Source organism: Neoarius graeffei, chromosome 14 (assembly GCF_027579695.1).
Source record: "Neoarius graeffei isolate fNeoGra1 chromosome 14, fNeoGra1.pri, whole genome shotgun sequence".
NCBI classification, from domain to species: Eukaryota; Metazoa; Chordata; class Actinopteri; order Siluriformes; family Ariidae; genus Neoarius; species Neoarius graeffei.
In genome coordinates this window covers 32,766,305-32,789,037 of record NC_083582.1, presented here as the reverse complement: position 1 = coordinate 32,789,037, position 22,733 = coordinate 32,766,305, and the positions used below count along the sequence as shown (strand labels likewise).

At 42.0% G+C, this 22,733-nt stretch overlaps 1 protein-coding gene across 3 annotated transcripts in view; it reads left to right on the top strand.

Annotated features, from left to right (window-relative positions):
• Nucleotides 1-22,733, top strand: part of LOC132898136 (poly [ADP-ribose] polymerase tankyrase-2-like) — a 136,154-nt gene that overhangs the window by 100,069 nt on the left and 13,352 nt on the right. For all 3 annotated transcript variants that reach the window (XM_060939549.1, XM_060939548.1, XM_060939547.1), the window contains 7 exons: nucleotides 4,368-4,450; nucleotides 7,110-7,230; nucleotides 12,671-12,768; nucleotides 13,052-13,126; nucleotides 13,243-13,348; nucleotides 19,744-19,930; nucleotides 20,079-20,235. In XM_060939549.1, the coding sequence (XP_060795532.1) occupies nucleotides 4,368-4,450; nucleotides 7,110-7,230; nucleotides 12,671-12,768; nucleotides 13,052-13,126; nucleotides 13,243-13,348; nucleotides 19,744-19,930; nucleotides 20,079-20,235 (827 nt within the window). The remainder of the gene's footprint in view (nucleotides 1-4,367; nucleotides 4,451-7,109; nucleotides 7,231-12,670; nucleotides 12,769-13,051; nucleotides 13,127-13,242; nucleotides 13,349-19,743; nucleotides 19,931-20,078; nucleotides 20,236-22,733) is intronic.

Genomic DNA, 22,733 nt, shown 5'->3' with positions numbered 1-22,733 from the left:
AGTTCAAGGCAATACTGATGCATTTTCTAGGGCTATAATTGAGTTATTTACACAAAAGTGCATTTTTTTTTTTTAAACATTAATTTCTGCAACAGAACAACAAGATAAGCCCTGAAAACATGAAACATAAATACCGTATGTAAGAGCTACATACAGTACGAGTACATAATACATCTTTTTATACACTGCGTTCCAAATTATTATGCAAATGACATTTTTCACTGGTTTTCCTAAATAAATAACTAAATGACAAGTCATCATAATTTTCAAGTCATCAACCGTTAGAGTACAAAGCAAATGTTTTTGAACGAACCTTCCAATGATAACGGTATTTTTTTTAAAACTGAAAAAATTGAAAATGCACTGTTCCAAATTATTATGCAAAGCAGAGTTTTAAAAGATTTTGTTCTTGTAAAGAACTAAAAATGGCCATTTGTGAAATTGGAAGCATCAGCAGGTGATAATTACTCAAAAACATCTTACAGTTCTAGTTCCATTAGGGGAGAGCGGGGTAAGATGAGCCACCCCCTGTTTCTAAGAAACAGTAAACAAATGTGACCATGTGACCACATTCAAAGGGGGGCGGGACCATTTACTTGTGGAGAGGAGCACCACATGTCAAACTAGGTGAGGGGGATATTTATAAAAATGTGGTTTTGTGCTTTCTAAGTCAATTCCATGTTTGTCCACAGTGAAGATGATTTAGAGAAGACAAAAGTAGAATAATATTTAGACACATTAGGGTTAAGTTAGTGGCTTTCTAAGCTATGATATGAATGCTAATAAAAATAATTTTGATTAGCCTAATCCCCTTTATTAGCATTTTTCTACAAAATGGTGGCCACGGGGTAAGACGAGCCATTAGATGTGGGGCAAGCTGAGCCACTGGCTCAACTTACCCCATTGGTGGCTGAGCTTACCCAATATGGATGACGCTTAAGTTTTCACATTTACTGGTCATATATGACAACAACATATATATATGACATCAGATGAGGAAGACCAGTTGTTAGATGTGGGGGATTATGTTGTGGCAAAATTCACGGGGAAGAAGAAAGTGCATTTCTTCATTGGCCAGATAATCAAATTGGATGTCTTCGAAATAGAGGCAAGATTTGTCAAAAGAAGCCGGTCATGCCATGGCTCTGCAAGAAAGCCAACCTTTGTCTTCAAAGAGAAAGATGAGGCTGTCCTGTCAAGACAGGATATTGTGAAAAAATTGCCCCGCCCCTTTACTGTTGGGGGGACAGCACGGAGGGAGAGGCAAATGGTGTTCCCTTGCAATTTGAACGCTTGGAACATTGAATAATGATGAAATGATTGCTGCATGTTTTAGCAATGTTTTAACCTACTGAAAGAAATAAGATTTTTTGGCACTGTTCTACTGTTTTAGTAATTTCTATAACATAGTATATCTCTCATTCCCTCTCTAACCATCCCTCTTTCTATCTATCTACGCATATCTCTCTCTCTATCCATCTATCTATCCCTCCCTATCCCATCTCGTTCTATCACCTCTCTCTTCATCTCCCCTTCTCTATGCAACGGCCCTATCCCCCACTTGATTGACTTGACTTGATTCACTGATTGCATTTCTAATAATAAAAGTTGTTTACTTTGTTAACCTAACATGTTTTGTGTTGGCTCAATTTACCCCACACAGTGGCTCATCTTACCCCGTGCATGGGGTAAGTTGAGCCACTTGACATTTTTTTTTCAAGAGGTAATAGCACTCTAACCATAAGAGCTTATCAATTATGTTTTGCTCAGATAGTAACAGTACACTTTGAAATTTGGTATGGTGTGTAGACTGGAAGCAAAAATGGCTTTAACATGTAGTTATGATGAAAAATGTAAAAAGTGGCTCATCTTACCCCGCTCTCCCCTACTGGATTTGTAGCTGATTCACAGCACACACATAATTGTGCAGATTAAGGCGCATTAAGAAAGGTTTCTGTCCGATAAATACATTCGATTAAGAGAATATATGCTAAAATGTATTACAAAGCAGGAAAAAGGTGAAACGGTTCAAATTTGAAGCTGCTGGTAGCTCTGGAGTCCCACAAACACCAAGATGTTGTTATGAAGAAACCTTCTATTTGGCCCACCTTAACTAATGCTCACAAGCAGAAACAACCTAGAAATACAAGAAAACCACATGCATGAGTGCATAGGTATTCTTAACAGCATGAGATGGTGCACTGCCATGCCCATACATGAAGACCATATAAAGTGGTCAGTAGTCAGTCTTAAACTCAACATACTTCCCAAACATCATTTTCACACATTTGGGTACCCTAAAGGAGGCATCCAGGTGTCTCCCCATGATTCCAGCCCAAATCATGACTCTGTCTCCTCTTTGCCGATGTAGTAGCCTTATTAGGACATGGTGGTCATTCACCAACCATCCACCTGGAGCATCCAGGGCACTCAACAGTGCAAGGGCACTCAACAGTGAACAAGACTGTTTGAAAAGTAGTCTTTATGTATTTCTAGGCCTACTGGAGTCGTTTCTGCTTGTGAGCATTGGTTAAGGATGACCAAATAGAAGGTTTGTACATAACTGCATATCTACACCTTGGTGTTTCTTAGGCTGCTGGGCCATAGAAGGTTCACGCTGCACGCTACACGTTCACGTGAAGAACCGGACCCTGGGCCATTAAACTTCATGCTTGGATGTTCACGTGTTGCGTCTGTTCTACTTTGACCGAGTAACCAACAGTATGGACTCTTCGGATGACGACGATTGCCTCATTCTGCTTTTACTGAGACAGAGGAAGAGAAAAAGGAACAGAATTTGGAGCCGAGAACACTTCCTTCTGAGAGAAACCCGTGGTGAATTTCACCGAACATTCTATAATCTGCTTGACAATCCCGATGAAGAACTATTTTTCAATTATACCATTCAATTATATTTTTTCTGAAGTTTTCCCCTGAAAGCATAGAGTTATCTCCCTAGACCCGTTCTGATTGGCTGGTGCGGCGGTGACCGCATGCATTGACTGGAATTTCCATCTTCACGCCTAGAAAAAAGTGTGCATGTTCATTTCTCGCTTCACGCGTGAAGTGTGCAGCGTGCAACGTGAACGCCGTTCTATGGCCCAGAGCAAGTCATGCTACGTTTGTCCACTTTTCTTTACTAGCGTGTAGTATGCAGCGTGCAGCGTGAACCTTCTATGGCCCAGCTGCCTTAGACTCCAGAGCTACCAGCAGCTTCAAAAGTGACTTGTTTGTTGCTTTGTAATAGTATTTTATCATTTACTCTCTTGTTCTGATGTATTTATCTGGAAGAACCTTTCTTAATGTGCGTTTATCTGCACAAACCCGTGTGTGCTCTGAATCAGCTACACATCCAGTAATGCAACTTGAACTGTAAGATTTTTTGATTGAACTAGGTTTTGATTCCAGTAATTATCACCTGCTAATGCTTCAAATTTCATAAATGGCCATTTTCAGTTCTTTACAAGAACAACATCTTTTGAAACTCTGCTTTGCATAATAATTTGGAACAGTGCATTTTCAGTTTTTCAATTTTTAAAAAAATATCGTTATCATTGGAAGGTTCGTTCAAAAACATTTGCTTTGTACTCTAACGGTTGATGACTTGAAAATTATGATGACTTGTCATTTAGTTATTTATTTTGGAAAACCAGTGAAAAATGTCATTTGCATAATAATTTGGAACGCAGTGTATAGGGTTTAGGACACAAAACACACTGTTTTACCGATAATGACTATTGCGATGATAAATGGGGTAAGAGAGATTTATCTATGGGATAATTCACTGCGTAAATGATGTGTGTATATATTTTTACTGTAGAGGGTGTGGTTTGCTATTTGAGACACAAGCATGTCTTTCCATTCAGTGAATGTATTTACCACGAGCTTTTTTTTTTTACATGGACGTTCTGAAGTCAACCCGGGAAAATGTAGAGGGCACCAGCGAGCACTTGTAGTAATAAGCACCAATCAGAACCACTGTTACAAATCAGGAAGAAAAAAACAACGGTGATCACAGGGGAGGCGAGGATGCTGGTTAATACATCTCGTTTTTTGTAACGTACTCACTCGAAAATCATTTTTGTGCTTAAAGAAGCCGACCATAGGTGTGCCCAAACAGGCCTAACTCACTAAAATATTTTTACCCGAGCATCTTGGTTGGGCAGATCGGGCATTCGGGCAATGCTTGGTGTTGAGGCTTGTTCCCAGCTGCCTAGCAACAGTGCTCTCTCACCTTTAGCTACACGTTTCATTTGAAAGCATAATGTCAAAAATGATCTCTGAAATATGAATGATTTTGAGATTCCGAGGAATGTGAATATGGTTCTATGACTTTTTTTTTTTTTTTTTTTGGTGCGCGCGCACAGGTGCTGTCTTGGAATTGAGCATCAACCAGTTTCTTCATAAACTTGGATTGGAACATCTTTTGGAGATCTTCGACCGGGAACAGGTGCACCAAATTTTGACTCTTTTTCTCTCTTTCTCCCCTAGGTATTCGCACCATTAACTGCATAAACTGTCGGTGTGTGTGTGAAATCCCAGGAAAGCAGCAGTTTTTGAAATACAACCCCGATTCCAAAAAAAGTTTGGACAAAGTACAAATTGTAAATAAAAACGGAATGCAATGATGTGGAAGTTTCAAAATTCCATATTTTATTCAGAATAGAACATAGATGACATATCAAATGTTTAAACTGAGAAAATGTATCATTTAAAGAGAAAAATTAGGTGATTTTAAATTTCATGACAACAACACATCTCAAAAAAGTTGGGACAAGGCCATGTTTACCACTGTGAGACATCCCCTTTTCTCTTTACAACAGTCTGTAAACGTCTGGGGACTGAGGAGACAAGCTGCTCAAGTTTAGGGATAGGAATGTTAACCCATTCTTGTCTAATGTAGGATTCTAGTTGCTCAACTGTCTTAGGTCTTTTTTGTCGTATCTTGCGTTTTATGATGCGCCAAATGTTTTCTATGGGTGAAAGATCTGGACTGCAGGCTGGCCAGTTCAGTACCCGGACCCTTCTTCTATGCAGCCATGATGCTGTAATTGAGGCAGTATGTGGTTTGGCATTGTCATGTTGGAAAATGCAAGGTCTTCCCTGAAAGAGACGTCGTCTGGACGGGAGCATATGTTGCTCTAGAACCTGGATATACCTTTCAGCATTGATTGTGTCTTTCCAGATGTGTAAGCTGCCCATGCCACACGCACTAATGCAACCCCATACCATCAGAGATGCAGGCTTCTGAACTGAGCGCTGATAACAACTTGGGTCGTCCTTCTCCTCTTTAGTCCGAATGACACGGCGTCCCTGATTTCCATAAAGAACTTCACATTTTGATCCGTCTGATCACAGAACAGTTTTCCACTTTGCCACAGTCCATTTTAAATGAGCCTTGGCCCAGAGAAGACGTCTGCGCTTCTGGATCATGTTTAGATACGGCTTCTTCTTTGAACTATAGAGTTTTAGCTGGCAACGGCGGATGGCACGGTGAATTGTGTTCACAGATAATGTTCTCTGGAAATATTCCTGAGCCCATTTTGTGATTTCCAATACAGAAGCATGCCTGTATGTGATGCAGTGCCGTCTAAGGGCCTGAAGATCACGGGCACCCAGTATGGTTTTCCGGCCTTGACCCTTACGCACAGAGATTCTTCCAGATTCTCTGAATCTTTTGATGATATTATGCACTGTAGATGATGATATGTTCAAACTCTTTGCAATTTTACACTGTCGAACTCCTTTCTGATATTGCTCCACTATTTGTCGGCGCAGAATTAGGGGGATCGGTGATCCTCTTCCCATCTTTACTTCTGAGAGCCGCTGCCACTCCAAGATGCTCTTTTTATACCCAGTCATGTTAATGACCTATTGCCAATTGACCTAATGAGTTGCAATTTGGTCCTCCAGCTGTTCCTTTTTTGTACCTTTAACTTTTCCAGCCTCTTATTCCCCCGTCCCAACTTTTTTGAGATGTGTTGCTGTCATGAAATTTCAAATGAGCCAATATTTGGCATGAAATTTCAAAATGTCTCACTTTCGACATTTGATATGTTGTCTCTGTTCTATTGTGAATACAATATCAGTTTTTGAGATTTGTAAATTATTGCATTCCGTTTTTATTTACAATTTGTACTTTGTCCCAACTTTTTTGGAATCGGGGTTATACTCAAATCTGGTACACACACAGTCACAGAGAGCACCCCCTTTTTTCTTTTTTCTCTCTCTCTCTCTTCCCCACCCCCCCATGTGATGTTCAATGTGAATATTAGGGTGCATCAGTTGCCCCCTAAAAATGAAAAGTTCCTCCGAGCATGATGCATTTTTGTTTTTATGTTCCTTTTGGTAAGAAAACACACTGGGTGAAAAATTTTGACAAAATTCAAAAGTTTAATGGTGGCACCAGGAGCTCAAAGTTATGGAAAAAGCTGCTATTTTATGACTTTTATGACACAATTTCGATCACTTTTCATGAAACATTATGGCACCTTATAGAGTATACCAAATATCTTAGAGACACATTTTTAGTAGATATTCTAAATATATTATCAAGCACAGTTTGAGTTTTAGCTGTTCATTGAATCATTGTTCAACTACTTTTAAACAATACAAATGTATTATGAATCACATTAACGCTTCTCAATCCCTTGCAAAGGTTCTTAACATGATCTCTGGGTCACAAGGAATCAATAAATGGAGTCCAACATTGTGACTCAAACCTTACGCAAAAAAATAAGCGTTTTTTGGCAAAAAATGAACCTCATGGTGCCACCATTAGACTTTTGAATATGGTCAAAAAATTCTACAGGATGTCTTTATTGATGAAAAGGAACACCCAAACAAAAATGCATCAGATTTTATGAAAGTGAGGGCAACTGATGCACCCTAGTGAACATGAACTGAAGCTCTTGACCTGTATCCGCATGGTTTTATGTTTTGCGCCACTCCCACCTGATCGGCTGATTGGATATCTGCGTAAACGAGTAGGTGTAGTGTACAGATGTTCCTAATAAAGTGGCCAGAGTGTGTATGTCTAATGCACAGCTATAGAGACCCAAAAGATTTTGTGTTTTATTGTAAATTCTGTGGTGGTGCTCTGGTTGCAGATCACTCTGGACGTGCTGGTGGAAATGGGGCACAAAGAGCTGAAGGAGATCGGCATCAGTGCTTACGGCCACAGGCACAAGATCATCAAAGGAGTGGAGAGGTTCATTACCGGACCTCAGAGTAAGCGCTGCTTTTCCTCCTGAGTAGGCGTGTAATGATATAACCGTGCAACAATAAATCGTGATGCAAATTCATAACTATTCGAATTGATGAAATGGTGATTTGTCGGGTTGCGTAATCTTAGTTTGTCCCAGCTATAATTGTGTTGTTTAGACAGCAGAGGGTGCCGTAATGTACATTATTATCCATACAAGACACTTTTTTTTTGATGGACTAAAAACGTGTGTTCTATTCCCTTCTCATGGGTTTCATTCATTTGGTTTGATAGCATGCAATATTGTTAGCACATCGCTTATCCTACGTGTATTATGTCACTCTACCCAATGGGAGAATGAGTGAATATGGTTTACCATATTGCATGGTTGTCAAGATGACATGACATCACGCATCAGAGCTGCACGGAAGCATTTGTTTGTTCACCGGGAAAGAGAAATATGCGTTGAACACCCCAAAGGCTACCAAAACTTTATTAGATATTCTTCACACATTTACAAGAGAAAAACATACCAATGGATATCGAAAAACTGGAAGAGAGACATGTATGTCAGTGGCGAACTTTTACTATTAGAGCTGGGACTTGAGCTCAGCCAAAACTTAGCCAGACACCAAAAAAGCTATAGGGTAAAACAGGGATCGAAACGGGAATTTGGGAGCACTGGTCCATTTGGACCAGTGCCTCTCAGAGGTACTGGTCCGAATGGAGTAGCACTGGTCCGTATTTATAATTACAAATTTCAAGCCGATTTTATATATTTATTCATATAATACAACCATATTATACACGAGTGATCAATTTCAACTGTCTATAAACTTCTTCCTCAGTCATCTCATTATCATCACAATCTTCGAAACCTTAGGGCTTAGGTTGATTAATCCGTGTATCCTTGCTAGTGCTAGGTTGATTCAGCTCATTCCGATTCCTAGATGGATTGGTGGATGATTTGGGTGGAATGGTGGATGACGACTTGTGAACACTCTTGAATGTTGAGCGATATCCGTTTGTTTTGATAGCTGTCAGAAATGTCAAGCCAAGGACTTTTAAACTTCGCGGGGGTCTAATCTATCTGACCAATAGCGGTTCAAGTTACATTTGTCTTCACGGGCAGCAACGAAAATGAACGGGAAGAAACGAAACTTCGCGCAGCCATGCTGCATGTAGCGATGTATACTGCGCACGTAAACAATATGGCAGCGCCCACGTTTATGCCAACTTGACGAATGTCTCTCAAAATCTATTGAAATCATCGTAAAAAACGGTAAAATAGACCAAGTTCTGCTTAAAATGGGCGAGAATCGTTGATAGAAACCATTGAGGCAGTGAGTAGTTTGATATATATACACAGTAGCGTGGCGAGCCAGTCGCCCACTCGGTAGAGTACATGTTGTCACTAGTCGCCCGTACCCTTTCCAACTCGCATTGGCGAGTGGGCGACCGCCCATTTCGATCTCTGTAAAACGGAGCTGCCAGGTCGCTCTGTTGTGTGTAGCTGTCGATACTGATTTTAAAAGTAACTCAGTAAATTACAGAGGGAAATGAATACTTAAAGGAGAACTGAAGGCAGTTTTTTTTTTAAATTATCGAAAATTCTATTTATCTAATTTTATTAAATATAGGAATGCATTTTTGATTGCTATTTTGTCACTGCTATAGCAAGTTATGAGTATGTGAAATATGCTCTGTAATACAGGTGCTGGTCATATAATTACCGGTAGAATATCATGAAAATGTTGATTTATTTCAGTAATTCCATTCAAAAAGTGAAACTTGTATATTCTATTCATTCATTACACACAGACTGATGTTTATTTCTTTTAATTTTGATGATTATAACTGACAACTAAATGAAAATCCCAAATTCAGTGTCTCAGAAAATTAGAATATTGTGAAAAGGTTCAATATTGAAGACACCTGGTGCCACACTCTAATCAGCTAATTAACTCAAAACACCTCAAAGGCCTTTAAATGGTCTCAGTCTCGCTCTGTAGGCGACACAATCATGGGGAAGACTGCTGACTCGACAGTTGTCCAAAAGACGACCATTGACACCTTGCACAAGGAGGGCAAGACACAAAAGGTCATTGCTAAAGAGGCTGGCTGTTCACAGAGCTCTGTGTCCAAGCACATTAATAGAGAGGCAAAGGGAAGGAAAAGATGTGGTAGAAAAAAAGTGTCCAAGCAATAGGGATAACCGCACCCTGGAGAGGATTGTGAAACAAAACCCATTCAAAAATGTGGGGGAGATTCACAAAGAGTGGACTGCAGCTGGGGTCAGTGCTTCAAGAACCACCACGCACAGACATACGCAAGACACGGGTTTCAGCTGTCGCATTCCTTATGCCAAGCCACTCTTGAACAAGAGACAGCGTCAGAAGCGTCTCGCCTGGGCTAAAGACAAAAAGGACTGGACTGCTGCTGAGTGGTCCAAAGTTATGTTCTCTGATGAAAGTAAATTTTGCATTTCCTTTGGAAATCAAGGTCCCAGAGTCTGGAGGAAGAGAGGAGAGGCACAGAATCTACGTTGCTTGAGGTCTAGTGTAAAGTTTCCACAGTCAGTGATGGTTTGGGGTGCCATGTCATCTGCTGGTGTTGGTCCACTGCGTTTTCTGAGGTCCAAGGTCAACGCAGCCGTCTACCAGGAAGTTTTAGAGCACTTCATGCTTCCTGCTGCTGACCAACTTTATGGAGATGCAGATTTCATTTTCCAACAGGACTTGGCACCTGCACACAGTGCCAAAGCTACCAGTACCTGGTTTAAGGACCATGGTATCCCTGTTCTTAATTGGCCAGCAAACTCGCCTGACCTTAATCCCATAGAAAATCTATGGGGTATTGTGAAGAGGAAGATGCGATACGCCAGACCCAACAATGCAGAAGAGCTGAAGGCCACTATCAGAGCAACCTGGGCTCTCATAACACCTGAGCAGTGCCACAGACTGATCGACTCCATGCCACGCCGCATTGCTGCAGTAATTCAGGCAAAAGGAGCCCCAACTAAGTATTGAGTGCTGTACATGCTCATGCTTTTCATGTTCATACTTTTCAGTTGGCCAACATTTCTAAAAATCCTTTTAAGAATCCTTTTGGTCTTAAGTAATATTCTAATTTTCTGAGGTACTGAATTTGGGATTTTCATTAGTTGTCAGTTATAATCATCAAAATTAAAAGAAACAACCATTTGAAATATATCCAAGTTTCACTTTTTGAATGGAATTACTGAAATCAACTTTTTCATGATATTCTAATTATATGACCAGCACCTGTATATCAGTCCATATGTCAAAGCAATGGCCGTAAACGAGATTCGTTGAGACCTGTGCAAGACATCGTAGGACGGAAGTAAAACGTACAGGGGAACTCAAAGCGACCAATATCTGCCAACGTCGTCAAAAGACATGTGCGCCCTCTTTCAGATGCTGATATAATCAAGCCGGAAGTTTTGTTTGTTTTGATAGCAATCAGGAAAGTTTGAAAAAAGTAGGCAGCAGTCGTCATTTAAACTCGTTTTTGTGCAATACTTCGTTTGGAAAACAGTTTTCAAAATGGCGGCACTGACACCTGGCTGCGTTTCGAAGTCTCGTGAAGATCGCGCGGATAAGCGACGCCTGCCGTGGACCAAACGAACTAAATTCAACACGGCTAAAAACCGAACAGGTCGATAAGTACAATATTTAATTGCAATTAGTTGCCAATGCGAGTTACGATATAAGGTCACTAAAACTGAAATGTAATTGAATAACACGTTAATTAAGAAATAAAGCAAGTTTAAAAATGGCGTCAGTCCTCCTTTAAGTCTGAGTGAAAATACTGTAGCGAGCATGTAGCGTGGGAGAAGAGTCTGGAGACAGAAATTTTAGTTTCTCGGTCGTTAGCCTGCGCTACTTGCTCTCGATAGATAGCGCTGGCTTGACCGCTTTATTAGCATTCGCTAACACTAGTGATGAACGCTACACCGGCTGGAAAGGGACTTCACTGCTGCACTGAATTACAGTGAAGCTTGTGTTGGCCTTTGAGGAGGCCTAGGGCGATTTAAACTTTTGGTCCCGCCCACTATAAATCAAAATCTGATTTGGTTAATTCATCTGTCACTTCCTACATAAACATATACACTGCCATGGCCTTCTGTCCCAGCAATGAAGTCCTAACCGATGAGTGAGCCAGCGCTAAACTCTTCTCAGCCTAGAGTCAACAAACAAAGAATCTCATTGGATAACTCGATTTCAGTAACCCTTTCATTTCTGAAGCAAATTTGATAGAAAATGAAGCTGAATTGGAAGAGAATAATTATAATGAAAGAAATTAAATATAACATTTGAAACGCTGATACGTTTGGGCTTCTCTAGAGGTCTAGAAGGCCCTGACGGTTCCCCTCTGGTGTATAGGGGTGTTCACACGGCACATATTTGCATCGATGCTGCACCGATGTATTTTGTTGCGATATATCTTACACCGGTGTAAATTTTGTGGAGCGTTCACGCGTCACAAACCTGCTTACTAGAGAGAAGCGTGTTAGCACTGGTGCAGCCCCACTTGCGTTCACACGACGGTTTTTGCGACCGTGCTATACGATAGTAATAATGCGGAAATGAAATATGCGCATGCGTGAAAATGTACTTCCTTTTCCCGGTTGTCATGGCATCACCAAGCGCCGGGAAAACAACGTGGATGAATGAAGACACCAGTGTTGCCAGATACTGCTGACGTTTTCCAGCCCAAAATATGTTCAAATCTGCCAAAATGCACTTAAAACCGCCCAATCTGGCAACACTGGAAGACACGCAGTTCTGCTGTTGTTGATGTTCGCCATTTTGGAAGCGCAAAATACCAGGATGCAAATTACGCAATGCCCGTATGTAATCAACTCTCCTCACCCGTAGCGAGTCTACCCCTGTAGCGTTCAGACGTCCCATTTTATATCGGTGCTGCCCCGCAAACTAGCATTTACTCCGGAGTACATTTCTTAAACCACCTCCCGAGCAGGGTTAGATTTGCACCGGTTTAAGCACCTTTCAGGGGCTACACCGCTATAACTTTGTACCGTGTGAACGCTCTACCGGGGCAGCCCCGGTGCTACACCGGAGTAAAAGTTGCTGTGTGAACACCCCTTATGTATAATAATAATATTGGCTGGGTTTTTTTTAATGGTATATCAGATATATTCCATTCAGCTAGCATGATATTGGATGAGTCGAAGATGAGCGCATTAATGTAAATAAATCTGCAGATTGTGTATGTTGTGGTTTTATTCTCGTATCTGCAACCAGACGCGAGTTTGTTATCCACATGCATCAGAGATAAAATGTGAATATGTAACTGTTGATGAAATCTGTACAGTCGTTGTGTTTATCTGGATTATACGGACAGGCCGGTTAAAATGAATCTCTCTCTCTCTCTCTCTCTCTCTCTCTCTCTCTCTCTCTCTCTCTCTCTCTCTCTCTAAAGGTTTAAATCCCTATTTAACTCTGAACACAGCCAACAGTGGAACAATACTGATCGATTTGGCCTCGGACAACAAGGAATTTCAGTCCGTTGAAGAGGAGGTAACTTTTTCGAACTCCTCTCAAACGCTCTGTGATTTTAGGTTTATGCAAGAGGCACGTTTCATATGTACGCTATAGCTCTATTCAGGTGAGATTAATTTTACATGAGGAGGAGGGGTAAAGTAAGTAATTATTACTGGAGCATCTCTGGGATTTTAGTCCCGTCCGAATCCGTGTGCAAGTAATTATTTTTTTATTTTTTATTTTTTTTAAACAGACTGCATATGCGTTATGTCAACAAATTTCCACTTCATATAACGTCGTCTGTGCGTCTTTTAAACAGATGCAAAGCACAATTAGAGAGCACAGAGATGGTGGTCACGCCGGGGGAGTTTTCAACAGATACAACATTGTGAAGGTAAAAGCACTTCCTTTTTGGAGTCCTGCTGTCTCTTTTTGCAAAGCTAAAACGAACTCCCGCGTGAGATTTAAGACTGGCTCGCGACTTGTACGTTTTGGCCGTCATCTGTACAGATCCAGAAGGTGTGCAATAAGAAGCTGTGGGAGAGATACACACATCGCAGGAAGGAGGTGTCCGAGGAGAACCACAATCACTCCAACGAGCGCATGCTGTTCCACGGTGAGCCTTTCAAACAGTGTGTCCAGTAATGAATGTCCCAGTTCTTATCCCTTTTGTTTTAAACCCAGTATTATTAGCTTTGTCATTAAATCCAATTTATTGCTTCAGCATTCCATTAAACGCAGGTGAGCGTGTAGATAAGGGAGCTGTTTATCACTGCTTGATTTTGCTGATTCCAGTAAAATTAACGATTCTGATTAGTTTGGAATTTGGCTTGATTTGATTTGACCCTAAATATTATCAAAAGAAGCAAAAAAAAAAACATTGAAAGAGGGGTGTGTGAGAAGGGCCAGAGGTCTCCGCAGTTTATTAATTATTGACGTAACTAGTTTAAACGTTTTCTTTGTATCATTTGTAGTACTACAGCTCTGTCCTTCGGGACAGCTTGTGCCCGGTGTTGTAGTCGGGTCACTAAACCTCGAGTCCGAGTCCAGGCTCGAGTCCCCAGTGTTCAAGTCCAAGTCATTAAAGAAAATTTTCAAGCCGAGTTGAGTCCACTATTGATCGGAGTCGAGTCTGAGAACAAGACTCCAACCGCACCATTTGACGGTGTCTGTTTCAGCGCCATTAACGTTAGTTTGTTCCTGAACATGGCGTATGAACAGGTGAATGTGCAGAAGGTGTGTTTATTAATACAAGCAAAGACCGTAAACAATCCAGGCAAAATCGTAAAACGGTGAAACAGGCAACAGGTCGAGCGACGCACAAACAGGCTGTCGTAGACTCAGCAGAATCAAAGACGAGAAACAGGAAATCGGGGATCAGGAACCCAAACAAAGAAATAAGGCTTGGTAATGTGTCAGCAACGCAACTCAATACTTCGCAAAGTAAGCGTGTTTTCACAGTTTTTATATAGGCGCGCTGATTGCGCCTTAATCCTGTGCAGGTGCGAGTCGTTTATGGCGCGCGCGAGAGTCCGCTTGGCACGCGCACTGTCCGGAGCGCACCCAAGAGTCTATTTGATGCACGCGCCAAGGTGTGACACGCTTACATGATATTAGTACAAAAATGAACATGGATATAAATGTTATGCCAAATTATTATGGCATGTTGCAAAAAATAAAGAAAAAGTCAGTCACAAGTCCTTAAAGGAGATACGTGGAACTTTTTATTTTTAAATACATTTCTGAGTGGATAGTATCTCCATCCTTGACTCTTGTATGCTGCACAATTGGGAATAAAAAAATATATTTTTTTGAGAGTTAAAATCGACCGCAAAGTTGGCATTCGAGCTGCCCCGCTGAGCCAACCAGCCCTGAGTGGGTGATGTCACAGCAGGAATAGGCGCTATAGACCAAAGCCAGACTCGGCAGGTGAGAGCGGCTGCAATGGCCTCTTCGTTCGGATTTATTGGAGATTCTTCGGATTCCTCAGATAGTTATACATCTGACTGTGATAGTCCTGAAATTGGAGTGTGTGTACATGCTACTGCTATACACGTAGAACCGTATCAGTTCGAACCATCAGAAAGTGAATCCGATAGTAATACATCGGCCAAGGAGGCCCCCTCCTTACGGAATAAAGCCAGAGAACAAAGCCGTCTAGCAGTGGCGTGCACAGATAGACACGAGGTGGTGCTCAAGCACCTGCCCCTCTGCCCTCTGTCCAAAAAAAGTGCCCTTTTGAATTTTTTTTTTTTACAGTTTACTGAGGCCAATGTCGACATGATCTTTTAGAAAAGCCGCGGCATTAAAAGCGTGTGTGAAAATAATGTCCCGATGTGTGCCCCCTCCGCACACACACCGGACCTCTGTCTCTCTTGCTCTGTCACGTGAACAAGCGTGCAGTGCATTCAATGTGAGGTTGCAGCAGCATAGCGTCCTGGAAGCCACGGCCTTGTCGTAGCGCAGACGACACATCGGGCGGGCAGTCAGCTCTTCCCCTGCCCCACCAGCCAGGTAACACATGAATCGAGTGAAAATGTATTGTTTGCCCTCTAAGCCCAAGCTGTAATTATTTTGTCGTGAAGTAGCCCGTCGCATACAGAAACAACTGCACATAAGTATTATATTTTTTGCTAGACCATTTTCAGATTTAGGAAAACAACAATTTCTTTTTCTATTTTGTTCAACTAGAGATTCCTGGCAAAGTCAAAAAGCCTTGATGTAATAAATTAACATTAGGGGTGTTCACACAGCAACTTTTACTCCGGTGTAGCACCGGGGCTGCCCCGGTAGAGCGTTCACACGGTACAAAGTTATAGCGGTGTAGCCCCTGAAAGCTGCTTAAACCGGTGCAAATCTAACCCTGCTCGGGAGGTGGTTTAAGAAATTTACTCCGGAGTAAATGCTAGTTTGCGGGGCAGCACCGATATAAAATGGGACGTCTGAACGCTACAGGGGTAGACTCGCTACGCGTGAGGAGAGTTGATTACATACGGGCATTGCATAATTTGTATCCTGGTATTTTGCGCTTCCAAAATGGCCAATATCAACAACAACAGAACTGCGTGTCTTCCAGTGTTGCCAGATTGGGCGTTTTTAAGTGCATTTTGGCGGATTTGAACATATTTTGGGATGGAAAACATCAGCAGTATCTGGCAACACTGGTGTCTTCATCCACGTTGTTTTCCCGGCGCTTGGTGATGCCATGACAACCGGGAAAAGGAAGTACATTTTCACGCATGCGCATATTTAATTTCCGCATTATTACTATCGCAAATGATAGTAATAATGATACGAAATGATAGTAATAAAAGGAAATGATATCAAAACTTTATTACTATCAAAGGAAATTATAGTAATAAAGTTTTTGCTACTATTGCACGGTCGCAGAAACTGCCGTGTGACCACAAGTGGGGCTGCACCGGTGCTAACACGCTTCTCTCTAGTAAGCAGGTTTGTGACGTGTGAACGCTGCGCAAAATTTACACCGGTGTAAGATATACCGCAACAAAATACATCGGTGCAGCATCGATGCAAATATGTGCCGTGTGAACACCCTAAAAAAGTGGTTGTTTTACACCTTTAAAAACTAAAACGGGTCAGTGGCGACCCGAACACAAGAGGAGGGTTAAATCTCAGACTTTTATAATAAGGTGTTCCACATGCGCAAAAAAGTGCCCTTTCTTCCCCCCAGAGCCCTTGCCCCCCAAAATGTCTGTGCACGCCACTGCCGTCTAGAGAACTGGATGGAATTGAACTGACAGTCTCATGTGACTCTCATTAAAACAGGATAGGTGTTATAACTTATGCAACATACATGTACATGCTTGCATTTTCACTGATAAAACGTAAAAGGCTAATTAAATAATCAGATGAACTGAGACAATCACATTCTGAAGCAAATTAAATAATCTTATACTGGTAACTTAAACACACAATACAAGTTACATGTATTAATCTAAATGCAGGTCAACAACGAGTGTTGATTTTATGTGACCGAATGAGAGTCGCATCTTACCCGTCTGTGTTCTCGCTTCTTGAAGGCCGACCTTGCGGCCGATTTGTTTTAAACAATCTCTGACTTTCAGTTCTTTGTTCATTTGCTTCTTCCACGTAAGGGTGAGAGATTGCTGCTGAGGCAGAAGCATATCCAGCGGAGAAATCAGATGTCTGGTCCACTCTTTCTCCGTTTTCTCCATACTGAGTACTCCGCCATTACTGCTCGGCTCACGCTCCGGGAGAACTGGTGCAATTGAACTTGCTTTCCTTTTCTTGTAGTTTTCTTTCCCTTTAATTGTTGATACTGCACCCTCTTTCAATCCAGGCTTATAGCCAATGCTCCTCAACAGATTAGAGGTCTCGTACGAGTCTTCAGTAAAATGTGCAGAGCAGAGGAGAGACCGCTTCGTAGGCACCCAATCTGTGAATTTCTCGCAAAATGCGTCCAAATTTTTGCAGTTTGAACATTCTTGGGCCATAAATGCAACGTAAATCCACCTTCTGTTGTGTTGCTGCACCCGCCAGCATCAGATCTACGTAGCATGGCGATAAATTAGCTCAAAATGGAGGATCGGAGTTGCAGTCAGCTCTGTGTTTTAGTATAGCGGAAATGGCAATGAGACCGATAGACTTCCTGGTGTGACGTCACAGATGTCAAGGTCATTCACTCAGACCACTACCTATATAAATCACTTTAATTGTACTGTAAAAATTACTATATTAGATTTATTGTTAACGCTTAAAACTATTTCTGTGCCATTCTTGAGGTCTCAAGGCATTTATAAACAAAAAGTGAGGCCATGGTTCTGCGTATATGCTTTAAAATTGGGGCACGAATCAGATTTGAGTGCTACAAGCCTGGTTTAACACACCACGTCTAAATATTCAGTTCACTTCTTGTAGTTTTCTTGATTCAGGTCTTGTTCTAACCAGTGTTGCCAGATACTGCTGAAGTTTTCCAGCCCAAAATATGTTCAAAACCCGCCAAAATGCACTTGAAACCGCCTAATCTGGCAACACTGGTTCTAACTGCAATTGAACTGCTCTAGGGTTTGCTTGGAAGCAGACCGAGACGTCGTCCCTATCCCAATTCCACCTCTTAGTCCTCCCTCTCCATTTTGCATGGGTATGGGGTATCATTTGCTTGGGGATATTTTGGAGTTCTTTTGTCTGGAATGGGAACGCCTTGTCACGAGTATACAGTGCTGAGCGTAAATGAGTACACCCCCTTTTGAAAAGTAACATTTTAAACAATATCTCAATGAACACAGACAATTTCCAAAATGTTGAAAAGTCAAAGTTTAATAGAACATCTGTTTAACTTATAACGGGAAAGTAAGGTTAATAATATAACTTAGATTACACATTTTTCAGTTTTACTCAAATTAGGGTGGTGCAAAAATGAGTACACCCCACAACAAAAACTACTCCATCTAGTACTTTGTATGGCCTCCATGATTTTTAATGACAGCACCAAGTCTTCTAGGCATGGAATGAACAAGTTGGCGACATTTTGCAACATCAATCTTTTTCCATTCTTCAGCAATGACCTCTTTTAGTGACTGGATGCTGGATGGAGAGTGATGCTCAACTTGTCTCTTCAGAATTCCCCATAGGTGTTCGATTGGGTTCAGATCAGGAGACATACTTGGCCACTGAATCACTTTCATCCTGTTGTTCTTCAGAAATCCAACAGTGGCCTTAGATGTTGGAAAAGTGCATGATGACCAAGGGCACGGAGTGATGGTAGCATCTTCTCTTTCAGTATAGAGCAATACGTCTGTGAATTCATGATGCCATCAATGAAATGCAGCTCCCCGACACCAGCAGCACTCATGCAGCCCCACATAAGGACACTGCCACCACCATGTTTCACTGTAGGCACCAGGCATTTTTCTTTGTATTCCTCACCTTTGCGACGCCATACAGTTTTTGGTCTCATCACTTCAGAGTATCGAGTCCCAGTAGTCTTCATCTTTGTCAGCATGGGCCCTGGCAAACTCAAGCCGGGTTTTTTTGTGCCTGGGCTTTAGGAGAGGCTTCTTTCGTGGACAGCATCCATGCATGCCATTCCTCTGCAGTGTACGCCGTATTGTGTCACGGGAAATAGTCACCCCAGTTTGGCTTTCTGCTTCTTTAGATAACTGCAGTGAACTCGCATGCCGATTTTCTTCAACTCTTCTCATCAGAAGACGCTCCTGTCGAGGTGTTAACTTCCGTGGACGACCTGGACGTCTCTGTGAGATGGTTGCAGTTCCATCTTTCTTAAATTTTTGTACCACTTTTGCTACAGTATTCTGACTGATAAGTAAAGCTTTGCTGATCTTCTTGTAGCCTTCACCTTTGTGGTGTAAAGAAATTATTTTCTTTGGGGAATTCTGAAGAGACAAGTTGAGCATCACTCTCCATCCAGCATCCAGTCACTAAAAGAGGTCATTGTTGAAGAATGGAAAAAGATTGATGTTGCAAAATGTCGCCAACTTGTTCATTCCATGCCTAGAAGACTTGGTGCCGTCATTAAAAATCATGGAGGCCAGACAAAGTACTAGATGTAGTAGTTTTTGTTGTGGGGTGTACTCATTTTTGCACCACCCTAATTTGAGTAAAACTGAAAAATGTGTAATCGAAGTTATATTATTAACCTTACTTTCACGTTATAAGTTAAACAGATGTTATATTAAACTTTGTCTCGTCAACATTTTGGAAATTGTTTGTGTTCATTGAGATTAATATGGCGTTCCTTACTTTCCTGTCAGTTGGATGGATGTGAGCCAATTACGAGCGTTTATTGACGAGCTCGTATACAGGATGTACAGCATGGCTAATGCTCTTGTTCAAGTACTTTCTGTTCACGAAGCTGCTGCATTTTGAAAAAGTGGCTCATTTGCTAACCTTTGTCCTTCCAGGGTTCCCAGGAAATAAATAGATCGATAGATAGGTAAATAAATGAGGGTTTTCTGGAAATAAAACTAAACTAATGCTTGTCTAAATATCTCGTTCACGATTCTGCAGGTTCTCCATTCGTAAACGCCATCATCCACAAAGGCTTCGACGAGAGACACGCCTACATCGGAGGCATGTTCGGAGCTGGGATCTACTTCGCCGAGAACTCCTCGAAGAGTAACCAGTATGTGTATGGTATAGGAGGAGGCACTGGGTGTCCCGTTCACAAGGACCGGTCGTGCTACATGTGTCAGAGGTAAAGTATCTGCTCACAGACATCTACTGGCTGCTCATGTTTTTCCTTCCGCACGTTTACGGAAGGAAAGTGAACACCGCGTGTCACTGACGATCGAGTCTTCCAGTACTAGATGCTTGTTAAGAGTGCTTTGTGTCTCGGATTCCAGACAGCTGCTGTTCTGCCGCGTAACTCTCGGCAAGTCCTTCCTTCAGTTCAGCGCCATGAAGATGGCCCACTCTCCACCAGGCCACCACTCGGTGTCGGGCAGACCCAGCGTTAATGGCCTCGCCCTCGCCGAGTACGTCATCTACAGAGGAGAACAGGTACTGCAGTCCTCCTCCTCTCCTCACACTCCTAAAGCTGGAAACACGCTTCAACTCTCAGCAGATCACACGAAGTCAAATATTCAGTGCCCTCCATGTTTATTGGCAACCTTTTTATAAAAGCGAGAAAACCACATGGCTCCATGCCCTCCCTTCCTTCCTTCCGTTCTATAGAAATGAAGCCCATGTTGGTAAATTTGGAGCCAGAGTTTGCGCAGTAGAAACGAGACCTACTCATTTTCTAGGCCCCGCCCCCTTCTCCCAATACCAAGGTCCAGGGCGTCGCCAAGGCCGTCAATCACTTCGTTCCCAAGTGTATCCACGCTTTATGATGATATCGTAGACTATCGTTTTAAAAACTCATCTCTGTGGGAAAATTTAAAAATGTCCCGCTATCAGCTAACCGTTCGAATTAGACACCGTAGATAGCAACGACAGGCCGTTGTTTAAAGTAGCTCTCATCGTGTTGTGTGATGTATCAAATTAAAGAGCGTGAAATTTTGAATTGAAAACTTTGTTTAATTTTGTAAATGTCTTTTATGAACACTTGAAAATCCAGTGTTTTTATAAAATTTCCATTTCGGTCCGTTGCCCCGGTCACAAACCAGCAACCGTTTTCGTCTCGTCTTCTTCCGCTTATCCGGGACCAGGTCGCGGAGGCAGCAGTCTAAGCATGGAAGCCCAAACTTCCCTTTCCCCAGACACCTCGGCCAGCTCCTCGGGAAGAACACCGAGGCGTTCCCAGGCCAGCCGAGAGACATAGTCCCTCCAGCGTGTCCTGGGTCTTCCCCGGGGCCTCCTCCCGGGGGGACATGCCTGGAACACCTTCCCAGGGAGGTGTCCAGGAGGCATCCGAAAAAGATGCCCGAGCCACCTCAGCTGGTTCCTCTCGATGTGGAGGAGCAGCGGCTCTACTCCGAGCTCCTCCCGAGTGACTGTCCTATCTCTAAGGGAGCGCCCAGCCACCCTGCGAAGGAAACTCATTTCAGCCGCTTGTATCCGCGATCTTGTTCTTTCTGTCATTACCCAAAGCTCATGACCATAGGTCATAGCAACCGTTTTCCACTGGTTTAATTTTCCATTTGTGAAGGGGGGACCTCAATCAGAAATTAACAGGCCAAAAATACAGAGATTTAGAGTTTTGAGTATCAAAAAAAAAAAAAAAGAATTACAGATAAAGGCTGCTGCTTCTTGTAGATCACAATTCTGCACCTCGAAGGCTTAAAAGTAATACAATTATGCGTCGACTTACAACTGCGTTTGGTTACGACTGACCGGTCGTAAACCGATCTGGTTGTAAGTCGGCCTAAATGTTAAATGAACGTAAGTATATTGTGATGTGTAATCAGGGCTCGAAATTCGCGGTGGTCCGGTCGCCTGAGGCGACTTAATTTGTCATTTGGCGGGTAGGTAATTCCTGTCACTAGGCAGCCTGGCTGGCTAGTTGAAAATAAAAAATATATATGAAGCGATGATTCAGACTAGGGCTGTGCGATATATCTCTGAAAATTCTATGTGAGATACATAAAATTATTACATTGTAACTATTGAGTATTTTATGGTCATCTGCCGACTTGCGTTTGTTTCGTGTTTGTTTAAAACATTTCCCGGTGGTTTTCTCCCTGTCCCTCAGGCAGTAACGTGAGAGGCTGCCTAAGGGTAAAAAAACAATAACGTCACGCACTCGCCAACCAATCCCGGGTGACATCTCGGTGCTGAAAGGAACTTGCGGGAAGATTTTCTAGTTTCGGTTTACAGCGCTGACTCAGTTCGTGCAATCGCTGGTGTTGCATAGGCTACCGTGTAAGCTCTGTCAATTTCAGCGACAAATTAAAAATGGAAGCGGACGAATTGGTTCCTAAAAGAACTAGTAAGGGGTCAGTCATCTGGCATTTTTTTGGATATCGCGAGGAGGACGTGGAACAGCAAATGCCAATTTGTAAAGTGTGCAAAAAAAACAGTATGAAAATACTCGGGTCTTGAAATAAATGCACATTAGTCATGAACAATGGTAACTACTCTCTCGTGTTATTTTTGACAGAAGTAAAATTCATACATGAACAAATTTTGGCGAGTTGATTTTCTGTTTGGCGAGTTACTTTGGAAGGGAACTAGTTCGGCTGGCTGGTGAAAAAAATGTATGAATTTCGAGCCCTGGTAATGATATTGTAATCATCTTAGTCTTATTTTATCAACATTTTCTTATTTCATTACCTTGGCTCATTATTTGGTTTAAGTCAAACACTGCGTACTACACTGCATACAGTACAATTCGTTTAATATTTGCAAAACAAAAAATACCAAATACAGGTGTGAAAAATAGAAAACATTTAGTTTGAAACATACCAAAATACAAATGTAAAACATGGCAAAATGCAAAACTTAGTGACCGTTGGCATCACTGGTGCTTGGCTGTGGGTCGTCTACGTCGTCGTCAGCTGTTGCAGCGCTCGGGCTGGCGGGAGCATTTGCATGTTTCGTAAACGTAGTAAGCCTCA